This window comes from Perognathus longimembris, chromosome 16, assembly GCF_023159225.1.
Source record: "Perognathus longimembris pacificus isolate PPM17 chromosome 16, ASM2315922v1, whole genome shotgun sequence".
Classification (NCBI taxonomy): domain Eukaryota; kingdom Metazoa; phylum Chordata; class Mammalia; order Rodentia; family Heteromyidae; genus Perognathus; species Perognathus longimembris.
In genome coordinates, this window is record NC_063176.1 from 36,953,194 (window position 1) to 36,980,208 (window position 27,015).

General features: G+C 42.5%; 1 protein-coding gene across 2 annotated transcripts; it reads right to left on the reverse strand.

Annotated features, from left to right (window-relative positions):
• Nucleotides 1-7,227: 7,227 nt before the first annotated feature.
• Lias (lipoic acid synthetase) lies at nt 7,228-27,011 on the reverse strand. Of its 2 annotated transcripts, XM_048364258.1 has the most exons (11): nt 26,835-27,007; nt 25,396-25,568; nt 24,440-24,533; nt 23,054-23,134; nt 21,111-21,267; nt 20,961-21,018; nt 18,536-18,664; nt 15,741-15,886; nt 14,835-14,905; nt 13,256-13,367; nt 7,234-7,623 (listed from the first exon to the last, which is right to left on the reverse strand). In XM_048364258.1, the coding sequence occupies exons 1-11, from the start codon at nt 26,877-26,879 to the stop codon at nt 7,571-7,573; spliced, it is 1,119 nt and encodes a 372-aa protein (XP_048220215.1). In that variant the 5' UTR covers nt 26,880-27,007; the 3' UTR covers nt 7,234-7,570. The 2 variants fall into 2 exon arrangements, with proteins under 2 accessions (XP_048220216.1, XP_048220215.1); XM_048364259.1 differs by lacking the exons at nt 20,961-21,018; nt 21,111-21,267; nt 24,440-24,533 and having other exon boundaries at nt 7,228-7,623; nt 26,835-27,011.
• Nucleotides 27,012-27,015: the final 4 nt, after the last annotated feature.

Below are 27,015 nucleotides of genomic sequence, written 5' to 3' on the forward strand. Positions count from 1 at the left end.
GGGCCCAGGGCTTGAGGGCTGTCCCTGGCATCTTTTTGCTCAAAGCTAGCATTCTACCTCTTGAGCCAGAGCACCACTTCCAATTTTTTCTGTGTATGTGGTGCTGAGGAATTGAACCCAGGACTTTGTGCATGCTAGGCAAACATTGTACCACTAAGCCACATTCCCAGCCTATCATCTACTTTTATGTGTGTTTTTTTAAAAAATGTTTCTTCTTCTCCTCCTCCTCCTCTTTCCCCTCTCCCCTCCTTCTCCTCCTTCTCCCACTCCTCCTTCCCCTCTCTCCTCCTTTCCTCCTTCTTTTTCATTCTTCCAGTCCTAGAGCTGGAAATCAGGGAAAGGCCACTGTCTCTAGGCTCATATTGTTCAAGGTTAATGCTCTACAACTTAAGCCATGGCTCCACGCAGCGTTTAGAAGGTTAATTGGAGATGAGTCATGGGTTTTCCTGCCCAAGCTGGCTTTAAAACAGTATTCACAGAATTTAGCCTCTTTGGTAGCTATGATTATAGGCTTGATACACTGCCACCAAGCATTATATCTTCCTTTAAAGAAAACAATCTTGATTTCCCAAAGAGACAAAATATGGTTGGTTGTATCTAAGTCTGGATTACTTAAAAAAACAGAATGATTGCCAGTTCAATCCATTATACTAAAAATGATGTCAATTCATTATTTATAGATGTTAATAATCAAAAAATTTAAATATAGAATAAAATTAGTTCCTCTAATGTATCCTTCTATAAATTTTGAAAAACATGGACACACAAAATAGAAGGAAAAGGGAACTAGTATCTCATGAGGGTCTACTTCAGTATAAATATCAGCATTCTTTCATCTACTCACAACAGATGTGAATGTACACTGAACCAGAACTGGACTGCAGTGGATGATACGCCATTCAGATGGGACAACAGATATGTTATATGCAACAGGTGGTCAATTCAAGTATACAATCACAGAGGTGTAGTTAGATCATATATCAGGCGTAGCATTTATTGACTTTATGATGAACGTGAAAATTAAAATTCAAGGAAATGTCTGGTTTTCTTTTGCTAAAGCTAGACAACCTTGTTCAGAATATAATTAAGGGACTATTTGACATTTCTCAGTGATATCACCTTGTATTCTGAGAGTGAAATTAAATCCAGGGTGATGAAAAATGATGAAAACTAAAACGCAAGGGTAAAAAGAAGTCACAGATGAGTATGAGCCTAAAGGAAGATAGTATAATACTGTTGGCATTTCAGAGAGAAGACTTTCTTAGGAGCCTATGAGTTCATTAATTTTCAAAGAGCTAATAAAGACATAAGGATATTAACAGAAATATCTGCTCGTTGTGAAAGTATCAGCCTAGTAACACACTAAATTACTAAGAGAATCCAGCCGAAGGAAATAGGAAGCAGTGGGTGCTTAAGTTACTAAGCTACCTAATCTTGAAAACTTACAAAAAGAGTGAGAGGAGATGGGTAGGAAAGAGGCTTAAAGTTGAGTGGAAACTGGGCTCTCACAAAGGTTGCTGTGGAGAGGATACTTGGCTGTGTTTCCTTGATCCCAGGTGGATGGTCTAGATAATAAATAGTACCAGTGAAGAATTGCTTGTGCCAGGGTCTCCTGGGGAAGATCAGATTGGCCTTGAGCTTTGGAACAGGTGTCTCTGCCTCCTGCAGGCTGAGCCCAGAGGTGTGAACCATCAACACTGATCTCCACCTCATTCCCCCTCTTGGTTAGGGTGTGTTCTGATGCAGCCTGGTTCCTTCTGGTGTGATAGAATGCTGGCTGGGTAGATGTGAGAGAGTTCCTCAATGTTCTTCATCATCTGAGGTGTGTTGGCACTTCATGCAATGGATACTTGTTCAGGGAATCACTGACCTCCTCTGTACAATTCAACTGAGGGCAGTGGCCCTGTGTCTTAGGAAGATAAAGAAATTATATGTATGTATGTATGTATGTATGTATGTATGTATGTATGTATGGGTGCTTTTATATATTATAGTTATACATATTTGTTTATATTACATGCATACATCTATATGTACACACAATTTGTGCACTATTTGGGTCCATGTGTGGATAGACTTTGATGCCCCACACCGCTGTGCCCTCCTCATTCAGAGTGGTGTACTTATTAAGGCATTATAAACCCAATCCAAGTTGGATATGTGTTCCTTAGGACACCTTGCTTGGAGTGGCACAAGGGGTGGAGTTAAGGAGGGAGGAATATCCATGAGGTGATAGGCTCCCATGGGGAAGGTTAGAGGGGACTCCTTGTGAGTCGGTGGCCGGGGGAGGCAAGGGAAAGCCTTCGGGCAGTGTCCCTTACACAGCCCACTGGTGCTGCAGGCCTCCCGAGGTCATCGCCAGGGGAACCTACCTAGTCTTGCAATTGGTGTAATCACGAATGGTCTTGGCCATGAGCCCAGCAGTTCTCTTAGCGGGGGGCCTTTCCGGTGTTGACCACCGGCCTGAGGGCAGCCCTTGTGGTGCTGGAAGGGGCACAGGCTGTTGTCTGGCTTTGGGGATGGAACCTTCAGCCACCACCGCCAGCGACAGCACCAACACCAGCAGTAGCAGCACCAGCAGGAGCCCCACCCGCACCCGCACCCGCACCCATAGCAGCACTCCTTCCTCCTCCTATACCCCCTGCTCCTCGCTGACCACTCCTGGTTGGGGCGCCAGGCCGGCTGCCGCTGGCCTCCCGGGGCCCTGCGCTGCTGACTCAGGGTTTCGGGGTTTCCACCCGGGGCGAGGAGGCTTTTCTGGACGTGGGTGTTTGAGCACCTGCGCCTGGCGGCCTTGGCTCCTCTGCGCCTGGGCAGCCGGGATCCTGGCGCTCACTGCCTGCAGATGCTGCTCGGGGACTCCGTGAAGCCGCAGGAAAAGCTCCCGCCAGGACTCACCCTCTGCCGGGGTTTCCTCCTGGAATTGCCTCCAGGTTCCAAGGTGCTGCTGCTGCACCCATGGTTCCCTGGACGGTGATGGTGGTGCTGAGCTGGCGGACAGGGGTCGAAGAGAATGCGGGGCCTCGTGGGGCCGCCTGGAGCACTGTGTTGCAGAAGCGCCCAGACCTCATGGGGACTGGAGGGAGGGAGGGAGCCCTGCGTGCTTCCAGAGTACCCCAGCATCTGCAGGGTCACTCTGACCAAAGGGAAGGCGGCCCCCTTCTCCGTTCCCTTCCTCTTCCCCTTCCCGGTCCTCTTCCCATTCTCCTTCTCGCTCCTCCAGGGGCCCAGAGGATCCAGGCTCGCGGGTGGCTGGAAGAAGGACCTCCATTGCAGGCCGGGCTGCCCCGGGAAATTGCGGGCTTCGGCAGCAGGCAGCAACATTTGCACCCCTTCTTCCTGTGTGGATTCGCAGCACTGGCTGGATCCAAGGCTTGGATATCAAAAAGACATTTGTACTTGAATGTTTATCGCGGCACAATTCACAATAGCCAAAATATTGAAACATCCCAGATGCCCCTCCACAGATGAATGGATCCAATAAATAAGGTACTTATACACAATGGAATACTACATATATATTAGGAATGGTGAAATATTGTTATTCGCAGGGAAATGGTCAGAACTCGAACAAATAATGTTGAGCGAGACAAGCCTAGAACACAGAAAACAAAGGGGCATGATCTCCCTGATATATGACTGTTAACAAAGGGAGACAGAGAGACAGTAGAGACCAAGTCTGTGAAACCAAAAACTGCTTGTCAAATAATATTCCCCACAGGATTGGGGCAGCGACCCAACAGTATGTAACTAAAACCAAACAATTACTCAACATATAAAGGTCAAAAATTGACCTCTCAGTGGAATACAATAGCCCAAAAGCTATGTATGTACGTTTATATAAGACTACTGTTGACATATTGTCTAATATTGACATTACAGTTAAAGCCCTAGGCGAATTTTCTTGGGCTTGGCCACGAGGCTACCATATATGTTCTTGATACATTGTGTATAGTATATATGTCTACCTGACCTAGGAAAAGGAAAGAAAAACAGGGTGTAAGATATCACAAGAGGAGCTGGGAATATGGCCTAGTGGCAAGAGTGCTTGCCTCCTACACATGAAGCTCTCGGTTCGATTCCCCAGCACCACATATATGGAAAACGGCCAGAAGGGGCGCTGTGGCTCAGCAGAGTGCTAGCCTTGAGCAGGAAGAAGCCAGGGATGGTGCTCAGGCCCTGAGTCCAAGGCCCAGGACTGGCCAAAAAAAAAAAAAGATATCACAAGAAATGTACACACTGCCCTACTATGTAACTGTACCCTTTTTGCACAACACCTTGTCAAAAAATTTGTGTTCAATTAATAAATAAACAAAATAAGATAATAAAATAAAAAAGATTTTTCTGCACCAAAAAAAAAAAAAAAAAAGAATCCCTCAATTTTTAGGTGCTGGGCCAGGGATATCATTGATATGTAATCTTGTTGTAAAACTCACAGCTCAGGGTCACAATGATAAACAACTTGGGCACATCTCCATATGAATGACTCTTGGATCTCAATCTCACTGATGTTTTGATCCTCTTGAGACTGTGTTTTAACTGGAAGGAGACAATAGTGGATCTGTTGATACCTATGCATGACATGAAGGGTAGCCTTGAACTGTGTTTTCCTTGAGCTCTGAGAAGGCCTTTTGTTCTCCACTGGCCCCAGGAAGTCTAGTGGTTAAAAGTCAACAACTGAGTTTCTTTTATAGGAGACCTATAAATCAGATCTGCTTTTTAGATGGTAGGAGAAGACAATATTATTAGTGGTCCCGTTTTCCTCTTAGAGAAGAGCATTTCTTGTGGACAAACTCAGTGAGAGTCCACTCATCTCCTAGTTATGTGGATAAGATTCTATGTGGAGAGAGGGTATTTTCATACCAAACAAAATGTCAAGCCACCTACAGGCCTTAGAATCCAAACAGGACCAGGCCAGTGGGTGTACAGTGTATTTATCCAGTTAGCCTCACTTTTCGTTCATAAGACCCCAAGATGAGTTCTTACTCCTAAGACTTTGAACAGAGAGTGGGCTTACTAAGTAGAATTTGCTTTGCATCTGTGCTTGGCAAAATATGCTGAAATTGTAAGATTTAGTGGTACTGCCTCGGTATGAAGTCAAGCAGGACTGCACACGTGGTAGGCAGGTTCTCTACCACTTGAACTATGCCCTCTGGCCCTTTTTTCTTTTAGGTTTTCAGATGAGTCTTTCTTGTTGTAATTGTTGTTCTAATTGTTGCTCAGGGCTCAGCTGAGACTATGAGCCTTCATATTCCTTCCACATGCCTGAGATGACAAGCGTGAACTACTGTGCCCACCTGTTGAGGAGGGGGTTGGGCTAGCCTTTTGCCCTGGCTGGCCTTGAACCTTAATACCCCCAATATCTGTATCCCTAGCAGTTATGACTATAAGCATGAGTCACTGTACATAGCTAAAGATTTTTTTAACTATTTACTATTATTTAGCTTCATCTGCCATTTTTCTCAATACTATGAAAAAAAATAATTCACATGGTGGCACACACCTGTAATGCTAGCATGCAGGTGCTGGGTGGGAAGACTTGGAGTTTGAGGCCCACTTGACATACATAGCTAAACCTGGTCAAAAAACAAAACAATAAAGGACTCACGAAGGCTAATAGACTGATTTATAACTTCCAACTTCATATTTTATGTCAAATTAGCTGTATTTATCCTTTACTATTTTTGCATACAGAATAGTTTTAAATCGGAAACTAGCACATTCACTTGTAAAAATAAAGTATCACATGAGTTATTTTACATGGGGGCTCTGAACATTTCGTTTGGCAAGTATCACGAAGCCTCGGCCACACTGCACAGGACTGGCATTGTTAGGGCAAATCCACTTCTGTCACAAAGTCAGCCTGAGAACGAGTCCATTTATTTTCCCTGAGGAATAATTTTTAAGGTCTTGGTCCTTGCTCTGTTTAAATATAAATTTAATGGGACTAAACGTGCAGTAATATTTATTTAGATTTATAAAAAATGATATAAATCTTTGCTGGGTTAAACCAAAATATAACCATTTCTAAATATATGCATTACTTTTATAATCAATACTTGTTCATTTATTTAAGTTTTTTTGAGCAGAATTAACTATGCACATTACATATTCATGATAAAGCCATTTCATTTGTGAGATAGGAAAGAGAGGACAAGACTCAGTCACGGAATGACTTGGATTGGAGTCATGGCTCAGGTGGTAAGAGCGCCAGCCAATGAGCAAAAGTGTGAGACTCTGAGTTCAGTTCTGGTCTTGGGGACAGGAAAAAAAAAAAGAGTGGAGTGTTTGCATTGTGGAAATAAATATCCTCAGTCCATTACTATAATACAACCCCTGCTCATCGGAGTTGTGTGAGGAACAAAAGAAATGAGAGGGATAGAGCATGTCAACCTAGCAGGCTACTAACAAGGAAGGGTTACGACCACAGGCTAAATTTCTGACCCTCTGCCATCATGGCTTGGTTTCAGACACCAGAAAAATAACATGGAACTATTTGGCAGGGTCTGCAGTAGTCATAGCAAGGCAAAGAAGCATTCGAGAAGCACTCAAACTCTCTTTTTTTTTTTTTTTGGACAGTCCTGGGGCTTGGACTCAGTCCCTGGCTTCTTGCTCAAGGCTAGCACGCTGACACTTGAGCCACAGCACCACTTTTGGCCTTTTCTATATATGTGGAACTGAGGAATCAAAGCCAGGGCTTCATGTATATGACCAAACTCTTTTGCCACTAGGCCATATTCCCAGCCCAGCACTCAAACTGTTAAGCCTTGTTAAATAATTGCAGTGGTTCTAGATTCCTATGTAATGGATATATTCTACTCACAAACAAGCTCACCAAGATATATGGACTATTTATCACAGTGATATAAATGAGATACTATTTTTCCATTTTTCACACATAAAGTATAACAGTGACACATAGGTAACAATGATGATAACAATCTTCAAGTTATTTTACTTTTTATTTATTTTTACAGTACTGGGGTTTGAACTCAGGGTCTTGAACTTGCTAGTTGGGAACTCTACCACTTGAGCAATGTCCCCAGCCCTGTTTTGTTCTTTTTGTTATTTTTCAGAAAGGGTATCACAGCTTTTGTTCTGGGCTACCTGTCAGAGGTAATCCTCCTACCTATGGTCTTTCACATAACTGGGCCCCCCACCCCCCTCTCCTCCTGGCCCTCCCCCTCTTCTCCCCTTTCTCCACTTCCTATTCTTTTTTTTTTTTTTTTTCAGACTAGGCCTAGAACTTGAGATCCTCCTGCCTCAGACACCTCCCAAGTGCCAGGATTACAGGCATGCACTGCCATACCTGGCTAATGTAGTTTTCAACTATAATGTTAAGAGCAAACTGATTACATCATAGCAAGCAATTATTTATTAGGACACAGAAGGCATGCTAAAAGTCGAACGAATTACTATCATTTAAAATATACAGCTTACTGGCTTTTTTCTTAAAACAAAAAAAGCTGGTGTACATCCACTGCAGTCTATGCTTTCTGGTACCACCTGTGGTACCAACTGGAGGCAATTTTTTTTTTAATTCTGTGATCTTGAAGGCTTTTACCTTGTTTTACAGGGCTTTTGTCTTTCTTTTAGCCACTAGATTTTTCAGGAAGAATTCACCTATCCAGAAAAATATAAAAATACATTAATATTAATTTAAAATACAGTAAAGCTTCATTTCAGAATTGTACTTTAATGTTTCCCTTATAAAGAGGACTTGTGCCCAGCACCGGAGGCTCACACCTGTAATGAGGAGGCTGAGATAGGAGGATGGAGGTTCAAAGCCAGCCCTGGCAGGAAAGTTCATGAGACTCTTGTGTCTAATCAATCACAGAAAAAGCTGAAGTGGAGTTGAGCCTCAAATGGTAGAGCTCTAGCTTTAGGCAAAAGGAGCTCAGGGTCAGCACCCAGCTCCAGGACTGGCCCAAAAAACAAAAACAAAAAACATATATATATATATATACTAATTTTTTTATTTTTCTAATCTCTTGCTTGATTGCTTGTTTGCCTGGTGCTTTCACTTGATCTATACCTTCAGCCCTTATTTATTTTTTTGTCTTTTCTTTTTTGGTACTCCAGGGGATCGAACCCAGGACACTGCACTTGCTAGGCAAGTGCTTTGCCACTGAGCTACATCCCAGCCCTCAGCCCTTACTTTTGCTAGTTGTTTTAGAGATGGAGTTTGACAGAATTTATTTGCCCTGGTTGACTTCAAACCATGATTCTCTGGATCTCAATCTCCAGAGTAATTAGGATTATAGTTGTAAGTCACCAGTGCCCATTTCCATTTTCTAATCTGAAAGGCAATATACTTTGTTTGTTTTTTTATTATTTTATGGTCAGTTGTGGGGCTTGAACTCTGGGCCTGGGTGCTGTCCTTGAGCTCTTTGGCTGTTTTTCTGCCTGGACTGGCTTTGAAGGGCTGGCTTTGAACTGCAATCCTCACATCAACCTTCTAAGTAGCTAGGATTACAGGCATGAGCCATTGGCACCTGGCAAGGAAGTATATTTTAAAAACCCATTCCCTGTTATTAGCTCATTCTCCCCCGCCCCCTGAGTCCTGGGGCTTGGACTCGGGCCTGAGGACAGTCCCTGGCTTCTTTTTGCTCAAGGCTTGAGCCATTTGAGCCACAGCACCACTTCTGGCCTTTTCTATACGTGGTGCTGAGGAATCAAACCCAGGCTTCATGCATGCTAGGCAAGCACTCTACCTCTAAGCCACATTCCCAGCTCTGTTATTAGCTCTTCAGTCTTTATCTTTTTGTTTTGTGTGCCAGTTCTGGGATTTGAAGTCAAGACCTAGGCACTGTCTCTGAGCTTTTTCACTCAAGGTTAGCACTCTGGCCACAATTCCACTTCCAGCATTTCTGGTAGTTTAGTGGATAGTCTCATGACTTTCCTGCCCAGGCTGGCTTTGAACCATGATCCTCAGGTCTCAGCCTCCTAAGTAGCTAGGGTTGCAGATGTGAGCCACCAGCACCTGGCTCAGTCTTAATTAACTCTTATTATAACAACCCTGATTGTCAAGGGCAGCCCTGTGTGTCTACAAACCGGCCTCTGTATGTTCACCCTCCTTGATGTGCACTCTATGTCTCATCACTGACAAAGTACTGCTGCTGGCAAACATCATTTCAGTGCCAACTTTGTTCCATCAATAGCCCAGATCGCATGTGCAGGACAGACCTGGATGCAGCTGAGAGACTCATCTGATGGAATTCTTCAGTGTATTGCCCTCCGGGGAAGCCAGCTCTTCATTTATAAGAGCTTTTTCCCACTCCTCAGGAGAGCTCACAGCTTAGTGGGGCCCATTCACTTTCCAGGCCATTAGGGTTCCATTTAGTCTAGGGCTCTTACAGCACAGATCAAACATTTGTTTAGTGCTCAATACTTGGGGGGCAGGGGGGAGGCCTGACTTTATGAGGAGTTGAATTAACTTTGTATGTATGTGAGTAGAATTGCAATGACCATAGCCAAAACAAGAACCACCAACTCAACCAAGCCTAGGAACCTTTGAAGATCTGTACCGCATGAGTCTGCTAGAAATATAGACGGCATTATCCAATGCCATCCGTGTCCACCATCTAACCCAGTGCCCCATGGGCCCCAGGTCAATCTTACTGGTAATTTAGAATGCATCGTAATGCTCATAAGTTATCTCTTTAAAATGTTAGAAATGAATTACAGAGGAGTTACAGTTTCATATGTAAGGCAGTAAGTACATTTCTTGTTCAATCTGTTACCTCCTCCCCCATTTTCCTCCCACCTCCCCCTCCCCTTTCCCTCTCCCCCCATGAGTTGTTCAGCTGGTTTACACCAAATGGTTTTGTAAGTATTGCTTTTGGAATCATTTGTCTTCTTATCCTTTTTCTCTCAATTTTTGTATTCCCTTTCCCTTCCCTAGTTCTAACACACATATATACAGTATCCAGGGTACAGCTATGGCCTTATGAACACTTAAGATGATGCTAAGTGAAATAAACTCCACGTTATGGAAACAAGTGTTATATCATTGTTGTAATTATTTTCAACATGCTATGTGAAACTGTACCCCATTTTTTTCTCTCGTATTCCCTTCCTGTGGTTTCACGCCCACTATCACTGTATCTCAGTAATGATTTTAATTCACATAAACTATGGGAGTATTATATTTTTATAATGATTTACCTGTTTTCATTTTAAGTATTTTTACATAATATCTATTTCTTTCTTCCTTTCCTTTCTCCTTTTTCCTTCCCTTTCTTTCTTTCTTTGTCCAATTCTGGGGCTTGAACTCAGGCCCTGGGCACTGTCCCCTAAGCTTCTTTTGCTCAAGACTAGCACTCTACCTGTTGAGCCACCACACCACTTCTGCTTTGTTCTATTTATATGGTACTGAGGAACTGAACCCAGGCTTCATGCATGCTAGGCAAGCAGTCTTCCACAGAGCCACATTCCCAGTCCTCTATTTCTTTCTCTCTCTGTACCTCTGTATACTATAAGAGTATGCTTTTAATTTCTTAAAAGTATTTTTCCGGGCTGGGGATATGGCCTAGTGGCAAGAGCGCTTGCCTTGTATACATGAAGCCCTGAGTTCGATTCCCCAGCACCACATATAGAGAAAACGGCCAGAAGGGGCGCTGTGGCTCAAGTGGTAGAGTGCTAGCCTTGAGCAAAAAGAAGCCAGGGACAGTGCTCAGGCCCTGAGTCCAAGCCCCAGGACTGGCAACAAAAACAAAACAAACAAACAAAAGTATTTTTCCACATAACTCAATATTAAAATCAAATGAGAACTAAAAAAATAAATAAAATAAAACAAAATGTTAGAAATGGAGCTGGGAATGTGGCTTAGTGGTAGAGTTCTTGCCTAGCATGCATGAAGCCCTGGGTTTGATTCCTCAGCATCACATAAACAGAAAAAGCCAGAAGTAGCACTGTGGCTCAAAAGGTAGAGTGCTAGCCATGAGCAAAAAGAAGCCAGAGTCAGTGCTCAGGCCCTGAGTTCACACTCCAGGATTGGCAATCAATCAATCAATAAAAGTGTTAGGAATGCTTCCTTGCAAAGAATAAAACATCTTTCAAATGGCATTACTGTAACCACTCTAATAGCTAATCTTGGTTTTAGACTTTATATATGTTTAATTTACCAGTGGTCCTGCTCAAAGAATGAGTGACTTATAATTACTTTCTAAGTCACCACATTCTATCAATCAGTGCTGAATCAAATTCTTGGGTTTTATCACTACAACAAACTACTAAACTGTTAAACTGTATAAAAGTCTCTTAAATGTATTGGAAACTGAAATTTAATAATACTTGAGCATTACATTTTTTTTTCGTTTTTGGTCGGTTGTGGGGCTTGAACTCAGGGCCTGGGTGCTGTCTCTGAGCTCTACAGCTCAAGGCTAGCATTCTATCACTTGAGCCACAGCATCACTTCTGTGTGTTTTTTTTAGAGTTAGTTGGATATAAAAGTCTCAGGGACTTTCCAGCCCGTCCAGGCTTTGAACTGTGACCCTCAGATCTCAGCTTCCTGAGTAGCTAGGATTATAGCATGAGCCACTGGTGGCCAGCTTTAAATTCTTTCAAATAGAATTATGGTTAATTTAAACATACCTCATTATACACAGATATCTCCCCGCCCCTCCTTTGGAGGTACTAAGGTTTGGACTCAGGATCTTGAGCTTTGTCATATCCCTGCTTAAATGATGTCCCTTTAGAAAACGCTTTTAGAGTCGGGCACTGGTGGCTCATCACTATAATCCTAGCTACTCAGAAGGCTGAGATCTGGGGATCTCGGTTCAGAGCCAGCCAGGGCAGGAGAGTCCCATAAAACTCTTAATCAACAAAAAAAAGCCAAAAGTAGAGCTGTGACTCAAGTGATAGAGCACTAGCCTTGAATGAAAAAGTTCAAGGACAGTGCCCAGGCCCTGAGTTCAAGCCCTAGGACTAGCACAAAGAAAAAAGAACAAAAAATGCTTTTAGCCAAGTTCTCAACTACTCAAGAAGTTGAGATCTGGAGAATCTTGGTTTAAGGCTTGAGGGCAGGAAAGTTTACTAGACTCCATCTCCAAAATAACAAGCAAAACAACCAGGTTCAAAGTGATATTGAAGTGGTAGAGCTGGCTGGGAATATTAGTGGCAAGAGAGCTTGCCTCATATACATGAAGCACTGGGTTCAATTCCCCAGTACCACATATATGGAAAACGGCCAGAAGTGGTGCTGTGGCTCAAGTGGCAGACTGCTAGCCTTGAGCAAAAGGAAGCCAGGGACAGTGCTCCGGCCCTGAGTTCAAAGCCCAGGACTGGCAAAAAATAAATAAATAAATAAATAAAAAGAATTGAAGTGGTAGAGCTCCTACCAGCAAGTCAAGCTATGTGGTATGCTTATTTATTTTATTGATTTATTTGTTTTCTTGCTGGTCCTGGGGCTTGAACTCAGGGCCTGAGTACTGTCCCTGAGCCTCCTGGTGCTCAAGGCTAGCACTCTACCACTTGAGCCACAGTGTCACTTCCAGCTTTTTCTGAGTAGCTTACTGGAGGTAAGAATCTCACAGACTTTTCTGCCTGGGCTGGCTTTGGGCCAACTTTGAACGGTGATCTTCAGATCTCAGCCTCCTGAGTAGCTAGGATTACAGATGTGAGCCGCCACCACCCAGCAAAAGCTTTTATTTTCATTTTTTTATAAATTGGTTCAAGCAACTGATCTAAACAGGTAAAAAGTTACATTACACTTAGCAAAAATACTGAAATTTTCTTTAGAGAGAAATGATTGTATGGAGTTTTGTTCTTGTTACCTCTAGGGGGGAGAATTGAAAGAAATTAACAATGCAAGCAGCAATGCTATTAAACTCCAGTGCTTAAGTTGATGTGAAATTGGGAGTGCCAGGATATGGCTAGCATTATTTTCAAATGGGTGCACAGCACATTTGTCAGAAAACTCTATTATATGCATGACATAGTTTGTCATTTCTTAATAATCTGATACTGAAAGCCATACATAGAATAATAAACTCACTGCTTTCACTAATGTGGCTAAGATATGAAGGTAGGGTAGGACTGGTTTAAGGAACAATCTAGGTTTAAGAGAAATTTCTCCTTAATATGACACCTATGGAACAAAGCTCCAAAAGAAGTTCCAGATAAAAAATACTTTTTATCCCCCAATAAAAGGCAACTACAACTTTTATCATTTGCTTTACAGCTTTGGTGAACTGAGGTAGAACTTACACGAAAAGTTAATGGCCCACAAAACCTCCCCTGTAGTCCTACTCACCTGCTTTATATGAAGAACGCACCAAAGGCCCACTTGCTGTATAATGAAATCCAAGTTCATTTCCTACTTTTTCCCAGTACTTGAACTTTTCAGGAGTAATGTATTCTTCAACCTAGATTTAAATAATCTCTTTAGGTCAGGTAGCATTTTCCTAAAACATTCTGATTTTATATAAAGTCTATACTCAGGTATTCAAAGATGGTTTTCACTCTCATCATTTATCCCGGCCCCTCTCTTGCTCACTGACTACATGTCTGCAGATTACTTCTTTGCCCCTCTATCTTTCTTTCTTTCTCTTTTTTTCCTTATTCCTTCTTTCCTTTCTTCCTTCCTCTCCGCCCCTCCCCCCCCCATTGTGAGGCTTGACTTAGGGACAGGGTAGGTACTGTCCCTGAGCTCTTTTGCTCAAGGCTAACACTTTACCACTTTGAGCCATAGCTCCACTTCTGGTTTTCTGGTGATTAACTGGAGATAAGAGTCTCACAACTTTCCTGCCTGAGCTGGCTTTGTACTGTGATCCTCATCTGAGTAGCTAGGATTACAGGTGTGAGCCACCAGCACCTAGCTTCTCTCTCACTTTTTCTTTCTTCTTTCTTGGGGCCAGTCCTGGGGCTTGCTTGAACTCAGGGCCTGGGTGCTGTCCCAGAGCTTTTCTGGCTCAAGGTTGACACTCATCACTTGAGCCACAGCTCCACTTCCGACTTTTTGGTGGTTAACTAGAGACAAGAAGCTCATGAACTTGCCTGTTCGGGCAGGCTTTGAGCCACAATCTTTAGATCTCATCCTCCTGAGCAGTTAGGATTACAGGTGTGAGCCACCAGCACCCAGCTTGAGCTCCTTATCTTATACATAACTTTAAGCCAGAAGATTATGGACTGTCAATGAGTGCAATTTCCCATTTTTTAGTCCTTTTCTGTGTTCACTTGGTTCATACAATTTAGGTGGCAGCAAATAAGAACCAGAGCAGCTTCTTTATGAAGATAATAAAATGAAACTGAAACTTATAGACATACATTCAACATTACACTAAAAGCCAGCAATTCTTCTTCTTCTTCTTCTTCTTCTTCTTCTTCTTCTTCTTCTTCTTCTTCTTCTTCTTCTTCTTCTTCTTCTTCTTCTTCTTCTTCTTCTTCTTTTAACAGTCCTGGGGTTTGAACTCAGGGCCATGGCACTGTCCTTGATCTTCTTTTGCTCAAGGCTAGCACTCTACCACTTGAGCCACAGCGCCACTTCTGGCTTTTCTATATATGTGGTGCTGAGGAATCAAACCCAGGGCTTCAAGGCTTTAAATTTCCAAACACTTTCTTGTAATACAGTGATGTCTTCACTATTCACAAGTAACAATCAGAATTAGTGGCTTCAGCCAGGAATGTGGCTTAGTGGTAGAGTGCTTGCCTAGCATGCAAGGAGCCATGGGTTTGATTCCTCAGTACCACAAATATAGAAAAGGCAGAAGGGGCGCTGTGGCTCAGGTGGCAGAGTGCTAGCCTTGAGAAAAAAGAAGCCAGGGACAGTGCTCAGGCCCTGAGTTCAAGCCCCAGGACTGGCAAAAAAACAGAACAAAACAAAGAGACTCTACCTTGAGATGGCGCTTTGTGGGCTGCATATATTGTCCCAAAGTTAAACAGTCTACATCAGCTTCACGGAGTGCTAGAGGAAAAAAAAAGCACAAAGAACATTATAATTATATTTGTAGGGGTTTATAGTACTGAAATTGTAGATCTAAATATAATTTCTGAGGCATATTTCATAACTGTGAATTTTAGGCTAGTATGTTATCATCATGAGGATTAAGGCTAAATCTATTGGTTGAAAAATGATATGTGCCAGGGACTATAGTAAAGGTTTAAAACATAGGAATGATTAACGTAGCCATGTGGAGTTAAAAACTACAAAGAAAGATACCTTTAATACTACAGAATAGTAAAAAATGGAGAGGAGAGGAGAGGAGAATGTCTTAGAGTAGGTATGCTAGGCAGAGATGGTGAAGGGAATGGTGTCTATTGAAGGCCTGTAAACAGCTGTATTATAGCCCAGACACGTCCTGTTAGGACATACTCAATGGACAGGGTAGGCTTTTAGGAGTGTGATTTGACCTCTACATATCATGAAATTTCTCATAAGTTAAGTTTCATAGGATTTACATAGTATGACTGTCTCTCCCGCCCTACTTCCTTTCTTCACTCCTCTACCTCCCTCCACTAGATCTCCCTCCCACACCTTTCAAATGCCACTTTCCTGGTGTCCATTTTGTTGGACTGCTAGTTGTTTCTAAGGAATGACACCATAAGGATTTTCTCTCACAAATATCATATTTTGATTAATACATTTGTGTACACTTGCACACAAACCTGTGGGGGGCTTTTTATTTATAAATTAGTTCTAGCTTCTATACATGAGCAAAACATAACCAAAAGCAGGTCTCTGGACCTGCTTTTACTCCAATTAGATGGGACAGATTTTTTTCATTTTTCAACTTCTTTACCTTTCATAGTTGCATATATTTGCTCATCATTTTCGCCTAAACCCAGCATTACTGATGTTTTGGAAATAACATCAGGCTGAATCTCCTTGGCATGTCTCAGGACACGTAGAGACTGGTCAAAATTGGCCCGGGGATCACGAACTTTCCTGAAAAATAGGAGAGTGTGATCAGCAAAAAGAAATACAAGTTCCACCAGGTATGTGGTTATACAAACGACAGGAGAGACTGGAAAGCCCATTGTGAGGGTTATATTCCATTATCTGGCTCAATGGTGGCATGTGTGCACAAATGTTCGATTTAGGAAAGGAAAGGAGGCCTCAGGAGGCTTGCAAGCTCTGTCAGCTTTGAAGATTTCTCAAGTCTGGAGAAGAAAAACAAGCACACCAGCACAGAAGAAACTTCTTCAGTAAGTATAATGAGCAATGAGAATTCTGGAATTCAAAATGATCATGGCTGTACAGAGCAGACAAAATAGAAAATGAGCAGATAGCAAACAAAGAAAAAAAACACCTGGCACTCCATTTCAGAGGTCTGAAACTTTCAATGTTCATTTCTTTCTAAAGTCTAACCTGCCCTCTGCTGGTGAGGACACAGCACTGCCAGCTCGGCCAAACAAACAAGGTTCTGGAATTTTCACTAGAAAGGAGAATGTTTCTTCAGCTAAAGCAGGGAAGTGGTACCCACTGCTGGTGGTGTCACGGCAGAATTGGCACAGGCTGTGTGCTAGACTTCAGCAAGGCCAAACCATGGTTGACATGGCAAGAAGGGTAAAAAGCCAGAAACTTGTTCATGGTAAGTCAGCATTCTTATCAGGTGTTTTTTGCCAGCCTGAATCTCTGCCAGGGCACTATCCCTGAGACTCTTTGTGCTCAAGGCTAGCGCTCTACTACTAGAGCCACAGCGCCACTTCCGGCTTTTTCTGTAGTTCATTAGAAATAAGAGTCTCGGGGACTTTCCTACCCTGACCTCCTAAGTAGCTAGGATTGCAGGCATGAGCCACCACACCCAGCTCCTTTCAAGTTGAATGTAGCTTTTTCCTTTGCAAACATTTTTTTTTAAACCAGAGATTGGAAGAAAAAAATGCATAATTTGAAAAACAACCCCCAACTGACGACATAGTTTTTCTTTTTTTAATGTAGCTCAGATGGGCCTCAAACTTGCAACCCTTCTGCCTGCCCCTCTGAAGTACTGGGATTACTGGCATGTACTACCATGCCCAGCAAGTTATTACTTTTATAAAAGGGTTCCTCCATTGAATTTAACATCCTCTTTAATGTGTGTACATATTTCAGTAGAAATGCGCATTACTATCCATCATAAGTTCTTATAAGACACAGGATAACATATACAGAAGTTAATAGAACCCACAGCCAAAAACTTTATAAAGTTAATGTAGAGAACAATACTAATCTTGACTGACTGCGGGTTTGTTTTTGTTTTCTTGTTGGTCTCTGAGCTTCAGCTCAGTGCCTGGGTGCTATCACTGAGCTCTTTTCCTCAAGGCTAGTGACTGCTCTACCACTTTGAGCCAGAACTCCACTTCTGGTTATTTGGTGGTTAACTAGAGATATGAATTTCTTGCTTGGGTTGGCTTTGAACCTTGATCCTCAGATCTTAGCTTCCTCAGTAGCTAGAATTACAGGTGTGAGACACTGGTACCCAGTATGACTGAATTTTAATAATATTGACTGTTTTAAAGTAGTTCTCATTTTTCTGAAATTTGAATATAGTCATTTGGAATAAAAAGCCTTCATTGTCCCTACCTACTAGGAAGAGAAGGAAAGGAAGCATAGTATTTACTTTTTAAAAAAAAAATTAAGTAATTGTACAATGAGGTAACAATGCCATATATCAGGTTATGAGTACTCACTAGACACTATGTCAAAAATGAACAATATAGGACTGGGAGCGTGGTACATGCATGAAGCCCTGGGTTAGACTGCTCAGCAGCACATAAACAGAAAAACCCAGAAGTGGCGCTGTGGCTCTAGTGGTAGAGTGCTAGCCTTGAACAAAAGAAGCTCAGGGACAGTGTCTGGGCCCTGAGTTCAAGCCCCAGGACTAGCAAAAAAAAAAAAAAAAAAAGAAAGAAAGAAAGAAAGAAAGAAAAAACAACTATATAACTTGTAGGTGGGGATAGGAGGGAAAAACTGTGAGAAAGCAAAGGGTAACAAAATGTACCTACTTATGTAACACCTCTGTAAGTCACCTTTCTAACAATAAAAAATAATTTAACAAGTTGCCATTTTTCTGCTGCATCACCTATTGCTTATTGCTTGTATAAGTGCTCTGTGTGTTTGTGTGTGTGTGTGTGAATGTGTGTGCGTGCATGTGCATGCATGTTTGTGTTCATGTAAGCTGGTGGAGATGAAAGCCCAGCTCAGTAGCCTAGAGCCTTTGGTATGCCAGGCAAGCACTCTGCCACTGAGGCAAATCCCCAGCCCCCCAAAAGTATTTTTTGTCTTTTCTTTAGAATGACAGCTAAAGTAATTCCTCCAGTGCAAATTTTTCCATTTTAAGAGGGTTAAAAAAAAACACAGTACTTGACAGAGGAAAGCATATATCACAACAGAGCATAAATGATGATGTCAGTTACTTATCCTGGAGTCTGTTTTTTCCCACACTGAGTGATACTAAGTAATTACTGGATGAAAATATGGGTGACGTTTTATGTCTCTTTGTTGGCTGTGTATTCTGATTATTCTATAGTAAAGGAAGAAAGGAAAGCAAGAAGGGAGCTCACTTTGCACACATGTGACCCTTACTTCCCAACCATATTCCATGTACATAATCACCTCTGTAATTCTGGAACTGTTTCTATATTATGTGCATACACATCTAATCCTGACAGAGCAACTTTTTCTACTGCTTTAAGATCCCCTCGGAAATCTGGGGTGAGGCATTCCACAAGAATTTTCGGATTCCTAGGAGGGGAAAAAAAGAGACATATCAAATTGAGGAGAACACATGACAGAAATGGTACTTAAAATAATTTGTCAATACTCATTCATGATCAGTTTGAACAGAGTAATCTTTTGTTTTGTTTTGTTTTTTTGCTAGTCCTAGGGCTTGGGCTCAGGGCCTGAACACTGTCCCTGGCTTCTTTTTTGTTCAAGGCTAGCACTCTACCACTTGACCCACAGCGCCCACTTCTGGCTTTTTCTGTGTATGTGGTACTGGAGAATCAAACCCAGGGCTTCATGCATGGTAGGCAAACTCTACCAGTAAGCCACATTCCCAGCCTGAACAGAGTAATCTTTAGAGCCTTGCTAATAAACGCACAGACAGAAGAATGCCCCCTATGATATAAAACAAAAAATAAACTCAGACCATGAAATAATATTTAGAGAATGGTTCAAACACATCCGCATGTAAATAATGATCAGCATAAAACCTGAAGCTCGGTGTGGTGGTGGCCTGTCTGTAATCCCAGCTATGTGGGAGACTGAGGCAGGAGAATCATGAGTTAGAGGCCTGCTTAGGATATATAGTAAGTTCAAGGTCAGCCTGGGAAAGGTAGTAAGACCCTATATCAAAATAAAAATTATAAAAGGCTGGGATTGTAAACCAATAGTGGAGTATTTGCTTAGTATTTGCAAGGCCTACCTAGTTCATTCCCCCCAGTACTACTAAAACAAAACATTTCAGATTAATAAAGGCTTTTAAACTTAATTTGAAGAATTTTTGTTTGATTGGTTTTGGCGATAATAGGTTTTGAACTCATGCCTCATTCTTGCTACCATTTAAGCCAGCCCCTTAAGTAAAATCATTTGCAGGAATTAAAAGGTGAAATGTTAAATGTGTATTTTTTTACAGTGTACAGAATAAACTGACACACTTCTGTGAATGCAAATATCATCTGATTGCTTCAGCTTTGATTTCTTTTACAGTTCAATAGTACCCTCCTCCCAAGTGCTATGGGTTTAGAAACAATTTTCTGGGTTGCTGAGTCATGAACTGTGCTTAAATGAAATGCAAGCTAAACATTAATCTTCCTATTTACACTGTGGTGATGTCTACTCACTCAAGCACTACAATGCAAACTAAGCTACAGAGCTACAGTTTTGACACTAGCAAATAGGGTTGGACAGCTGACAATTGTTTTTCACAAACCCTATAGCAAGGTATCTGGAGCTGGTCTTTGAATAGCTACAAAATAAGACCACAGAGCTGGGTGCCAGTAGCTCATACTTACTATAATCCTAGTTACTCAGGAGACTGAGGTCTGCTGATTACAACTTGAAGCCAGCCAGGGCAGGAAAGTCTGGGAGATTATACTCTCCAATTAACCACAAAAAGGTGGGGGGGGGGGGAGGTCTGGGAATGTGGCTTAGTGGTAGAGTGCTTGCCTAACATGCATGAAGCCCTGGGTTTGATTCCTCAGTACCACATAAACAGAAAAAGCAGGAATTGGCACTGTGGCTCAAGAGGTAGAATACTAGCCTTGAGCAAATGAAGCTCAGGGACAGTTGGCTCAGGCCCTGAGTTCAAGCCCCAGGACTGGCGCACACACACATACACATGCGTGCACGCGCGCACACACACACACACACGCACACACAAAACCAGAAGTAGAGCTGTGGCTCAGTAGGGCTATAGGTATGAGCAAGGATTACAGATGTGAGCTACTGGTGCCTGGCCTTAACTACTTTCACATGATGATTTGTTCAAAATCAGTGCTAAGAAGACCACAGTTTAACAGTTTTTAAAGAAAATCACTCATAATATAGACATGAGGTGGAGGGCTGGGTTCTAATAGTGTAGGGATACATTCCTGCCATTGAAATTCATGCAATCACTGAAATTTTTTACACATGTGCATCTGTTTATTTGTTTTGTTTTTGTTGCCAGTCCTGGGGTGTAGACTCCGGGCCTGAGCACTGTCCCTAGCTTCTTTTTGCTCAAGACTAGCACTCTACCTCTTGAGCCACAGCGCCACTTCTGGCTTTTTTCTACATATGTGGTGCTGAGGAATCGAACCCAGGGCTTCATGGATACAGGCGAGCACTTTACCACTAGGCCATATTCCCAGCCCTGCACACATGCATCTGTATGCATGACAGTGCTTTCTCTGAAGAACTGGTCACATCTTTCTCAGTAGATTATCAAGGGCAGGACATCTCCCCCAACACTGGAAACTGCTGCTTTAAAGTGATCTTCTGAAACAGAAATCCTGATTCTATAGCGGTCCTTGAATTTCACAGAGGCAGAAACAAGTACCTTTCCTTTAAGAATAACACAGTCTTTGCTATGTGCTCTGCTCCACCATCGGGCAAATCTAGAGAAAGAAAAGAAAATGATGCCACAAGATGATGCCACAATTTAGTAAAAGGCCATTTCCAGTAGAAGCCAGGACAGTGCATTACTAACCATCTCGATCCACAGATGTCAGGACAACGTAATCCAGACCCCACTCTGCAATTGCCTTTGCAGTGTTGTAGGGCTCATCAGCATCAAGTGGAGGGGGGTTTCGTGCAGTCTTAACAGAACAAAATCTGCAACCTCTTGTACATGTGTCACCCATCAACTGGAATACAGATGTTATCATTTAAAACAGGCAGATTACCCTCAAGAATGCAATGTACAAAGCAAACTGCAAAGAATCTGAACAAATCAGTCATGTTTGTTTATTTGTTTTTTATTGGTTGTGGTGCTTGAACTTGGGACCTGGGCACTGTACCTGAGCCTGTTTGTGCTCATTGCTAGTGCTGTACCACTTGAGCCACAGCACCACTTCCAGTTTTTGAGTGGTTAATTGGACATAGTAGTTTCACGGGTACTTTTCTGCCCAGGCTGGCAGATCCTCAGATCCTCAGATCTCAGCCTCCTGAGTCACTAGGATTACAGGTGTGAGCCACCACTGTCTAGCTTCTATTTTGGCTTCTTTTACTCTGAATTCTACCACTTGAGCCACAACTCGAATCTAGCTTTTTTTGCTGGTTAGTTGGAGATAGTCTTTTCTGTGTAGGCTAGCCTTGAACTATGATTTTCAAATCTCAGACTTCTAAGTGTCTAGGATTACACATAAGCCCCTGGAGTCTAGCCAGTCAGTTTTATTTTATTTTATTGGCCAGTCCTAGGTCTTGAACTCAGGGCCTGGGCACTGTCCCTGAGCTTCTTTTGCTCAAGGCAAGTACTCTGCCACTTGAGCTATAGCACCACTTCCAGCTTTTACTGTCTATGTGGTGCTGAGGAATAGAACCTAGGGCTTCATGCACAACAGGCAAGCACTCTACCACTAAGCCACATTCCCAGCCCTCAGTATCATTTTAGAAGACAAAATATTCAATCAACTGGTGGATTTGCAGGTCTGTGTGGGAGTTAAACATAAAGCACAGCTCCGTGTTGTTAAACAGATGGGACAGAAAGCTACATAAAGTGTTAGCACTCATTAAGAACAATTCCAAGCCAGGAACAGGTGGCTCACACCTGCAATTTTAGCTACTTAAGAGGCTGAGATCTGAGGATCATGGTTCAAAGCCAGCCCAGGCAGGGAAGTCCATGAGACTCTTACTTCCAACTACATACCCGAAAACCAAAAGTGGTCCTGTGACTCAAGTGGAAGAATGCTAGCTTCAGGGACAGTACCTGGGTCCAGAGTTAAAGCTCCATAACCAAAAAAAAAAAAAAAAAGAACAATTCTAAAAATTAATAGAAGAGGGCTGGGAATATGGCCTAGTGGCAAGAGTGCTTGCCTCATATACATGAAGCCCTGGGTTTGATTTCTCAGCACCACATATATTTAAAAAAAAAAAAAAAGAAGAAGAAGAAGGCCAGAAGTGGCGCTGTGGCTCAAGTGGCAGAGTGCTAGCCTTGAGCAAAAAGAAGCCAGGGACAGTGCTCAGGCCCTGAGTCCAAGACCCCGGACTGGGAAAAAAAACAAAACAATAATAGAAGAGATCTGGGCTGGGAATATGGCCTGTGGTAAAGTGCTCACCTTGTATACATGAAGCCCTGGGTTCAATTCCTCAGCACTACATATATAGAAAAAGCCAGAAGTGGCGCTGTGGATCAAGTGGCAGAGTGTTAGCCTTGAGTGAAAAGAAGCCAGGGACAGTGCTCAGGCCCTGAGTCAAGCAAAAACCAAACAAAACAAAATAGAAGAGATCTGCAAGGCTGCACACAGTTAACTATCAGACAGATGGAAGAGCCAATAACAAATGAGTTCAGAGAGTGGTGAGGTTATTCTGTCAGGATTTTTTGTTCTTTTTCATAAATTCATATGCAAAGGAGAAATCTGCCCAGAAGTGATAATGCACACACTGTATTGCCTCTGTCTTTGACAAAAGCTTTAGAGGTTGTACTGGCCTTACCATGATTGTGGCTGTGGCAGTGGCATATTCTCCACCCCCCCAACATTCTCCAATATTGGGACATCGCGCTTCTTCACACACCTAGGAGCAAAAGGGAACAGAAGACAATCAAGTGAGAAAAACCTACCAACTGAACATACTGATTACACACACACACACACACACACACACTTTTTGTTGTGGTGGTGGTACTTGAACTCCAGGTGCTATCCCTGAGCTCTTCAGCTCAAGGCTAGCACTCTACCACTTGAGCCACAGTGCTATTTCTTGTTTTCTGGTGGTTAACTGCAGGTAAGAATCCCATGGCCTTTCCTGCGCAGGCTGGCTTTGAACCCGATATTCAGATCTCAGCCACCTGAGTAGCTAGGATTATAGGTGTGAGCCACCGGCACCCAACACAATTATATATTTTAAGGTGCTCATTGTTTACAATGTATTTGTGTGTGCGTGCACACGTGTGGTGTGTGTGTATGTGTGCACTAGTACTGAGATTTTAAATCAGGGCCTCAAGTTCTAACTTTTTGCTCACAGCTGGCTTTCTACCACTTGAGCCATAGCCCTAGCTCTGGCTTTTTGCCAGTTAATTGGAGACAGCATCTCTCAGAATTTTCTGCCCTGGCTAATTCTTAATGGTAATCATCACATCACAATAATAACAAAAATAAAATTTAAAAAAGATTGCTGGGCGCTGGTGGCTCATGTCAGTAATCCTAGCTACTCAGGAGGCTGAGATTCGGGGAATGTGGTTCAAAGCCAGCCTAGGCAGGAACTTTCTTGAGACTCTTGTCTCCAATTAATCAGCAAAAAGCTAGAAGTGGTACTGTGACTCAAGTGATAGAGTACTATCCTTGAGCACAAAAATTCAGGGTCAAAGCCCAGGCCCTGAGTCCTAGCCCCAGGACTAGCACAAAACAAATACATAAAAACCACCACTACCACCCTCTTCAGCAACATTTGTTTCTCAAGTTTCAAAGAAGAATCTTGTGCATGTGTGTATGTGTATACACTGTTGTTGCTTTAGTAGGGAAATATGAAATTAAACAAAATTTGGGGTTGGGGCTGGAGATTGGATTCGGGGCCTCACACATACACTCTAACACTGAGATATATTCCCAGCTCCTGAATGTATTGTTGTTACTGGTGATATAATGTCTTTACTTTCCTCCTTTTTAATTACTTATTAATAATTAATTTTTGCCAATTACAATGGCAGACACTCATAATCTTAGTACTCAGGAGCCTGAAGTAGGAGTAACTCAAGTCAAACCCAGCTTGGGCTACATAGATAGCTCCCTTCTCAAAAACAAAAAAGAAATTTTAAACCACAAGTATGTAGAAACATTATAACCTTTGGCCAAAATGGAGAGTTAAAACTTGACAACTTACAGTATGGAGATTTAAATTCCTCAATGTATTTTTCAGTTTATTGTAATTTTTCCCAATGGGGATCTGGGTCTTTAGCCATGGAGGTAATCTTAACCTAAGGAAAGCCAAACATACCTGTCTATTAACAAACTGTCAAGGAGTCTCACAGCTTAGAAGGTACTTTGTCAATACAATTCCTTTCATGATCGTGGGTTAACGATCAGATTCTGCCACTTGAGTAAGACTTGATCCATTTTCAAAAACACAAAAGGGCACTGTGGGCACTGTGCTCATGTCAGCCCTTTGCAAAGATCTCTCTGCATCATTTTAATGAAAATTTGAACATTTCATTTACTATGAAGAATATTACCCAAAATACTATACTAAATAGAATATGGAGACATTCCAACCCTGCTCTATCTGCAATCATTCTATATATTAAATGGGTAAGAAAAATCTAAAATTTGGAGTGGAAATTACATTTTGGTTTCCCTTGACTCCACTCATGATTACAAATTGCTAGATAAATACTACTCAAAACAGTTTTCTTTGTACATAAATCCTCATCACTCTTTCAAATCAAGGGAAAGTATCCATTGGTTGTATGTAATGACTTGGAGAAGAAACAACATATTAGATTACTATCTACTTACAAATCTTTATCATGATCTAATCATTTAGTAGCAATGCCATAATCTTTACTCTATAAAGAAATTAGATGCTGGGTATAAAATGGAAGACAGTAGTAGAAAATGGACAAGCCTTAGAAGAATGTTGTGAAACTATGGGGGGGGGGGGGGGAATTCAGCCTATTCTATTCAGCTATTCTATCAAAGTCTGTTATCCCTTCTTTCTAATCATCCCCAGCTAAATTTAACAAGTCAGAAATTTAAAATCCATGCTAAGTCTTCATTGTACCTGAAAAGAATTCACAATGAAGGAATGGAACATTAAATTTATTTCAAATTTTCAGTTACCTTTCTCCTCTCTGACGTTTTAAGTTTCCTTTATACTCATCCCAGGTACTCTTGTCTGCCAGCTCACCAGATACAAATTCTTGTAGGTCTGGTCCATTCTTTAAAAATTCCTTTTTTTTATCCAGCAGAGAACTTAATGTTCTGGCAGGGCTGAGTAAGTATCTTCCAAATACCTAAAGAAAGAGTTTATTATGACACTCAAGTGGGGTCTGGAATCATTTAGTTTTAGTCCATTACAATAACTAAAAAGGAGGGCAAACACTCAGAACTGATTCAGAAAATATTCTAAATGATGTAGAAGTCCTAAATGCCAAGGAGATTAGAATCTAAATAAAATAAAAGCCAAGTGAAAGTGTAAGCCCCCAGTACCGGCAACTAAAAAAAAAAAACCTCAATGAGGAGACAAATTACAGTTGCTAACTGCCGAATTCTGATTCAGAATAAATTTAGATATCTTCGGAGGTTTGATATGTCAAACTTTCATATATACTTTTTTACTTTTTTTTTTTTTTTTTTTTTTTGCCAGTCCTGGGGCTTGGACTCAGGGCCTGAGCATTGTCCCTGGCTTCTTTTTGCTCAAGGCTAGCACTCCGCCACTTGAGCCACAGCGCCACTTCTGGCCATTTTCTGTATATGTGGTGCTGGGGAATTGAACCCAGGGCCTCATGTATACGAGGCAAGCACTCTTGCCACTAGGCCATATCCCCAGCCCCTCATATATACTTTTTTTTAAGAATAATACAACTGTATCATTGCTAAGGTGTTATTTCACAATTCCGGTACTGCGTACATTTTTTGTTTTGGATAATGTCATCCCTTCCTTTGCTTTCCCCTCCATTTTCCCCCTCCCATCTACACTTTTTGCCAGTACTGGGTCTTGAATCTGTCTGCTTGCTCATAGCTACCCTTTGAGTCTGCAATCCCGCATTTTGCTGGTTAATTGGAAATGGGAGTGTCCCCAGCTGCCTTCGCACAGAGGTCCCCAGATCTCAAGATTCAGTTGAGTCACCAGCCCCTGGCTCACATAGCGGTCCCCCCCCCCCAACCCCGCCCCGTTTCGCTGTGGCTGTGAGCGCGAGTGCCAGTTTTGGGTTTTGAACTCAGAGCCTGGGCGCTAGCGAATCCTTTAGCTTTTTCAAGGCTAGCGCTCTACCACTTGGGTCTCTGCATTACATCTGGCTTGTTTGGGCCATTCATAGAAGATAAGAGTCCCAAGGACTTTCCTGCCCGGGTTGGCTCCGAATCTCTGCCTCCCGAGCAGCTAGGATTCTAGGCGTGCGCACTGGCGCGGGCTCCCAACCCCGTCCTAAATGGCACACACAATGCGGGGCTTTCATCAAGTACAAACTGCAGTAACTGGGGATTGCCGCGGCTAGGAAGCGTCGGTTCCTGACTTAAATCTCCAAGCCGCGCACTTCCAGCGCGTGTCGGCCGCTCACCCGAGGCCCCAGGGCGCGGGCGGCACCCCCGCAGCGCAGAGACATCCCCCTCACACTACTTTAGGTCTAGCAGCGCCGCGCCGACGACGGACCGCCAATCCCCGGGAAAGGACGAGCCCAGACGTCGTCGCTCGGTTTATGACAAAACGCCAGCAACAACAGTGATCCCCAGCAATTTGAG

What these genes read in the sequence shown, in the direction of transcription:
- Lias (XM_048364258.1), bottom strand. Translation starts at nt 26,879, where the DNA reads ATGTCTCTGCGCTGCGGGGGTGCCGCCCGCGCCCTGGGGCCTCGG. An exon ending in GGAATTTAAATCTCCATACT is followed by an intron (nt 23,135 to 24,439) that starts GTAAGTTGTCAA and finishes TTTTGCTCCTAG; the next exon opens with GTGTGTGAAGAAGCGCGATG. An exon ending in ACAGTTCCAGAATTACAGAG is followed by an intron (nt 15,887 to 18,535) that starts GTGATTATGTAC and finishes CCTATTTTTCAG; the next exon opens with GAAAGTTCGTGATCCCCGGG.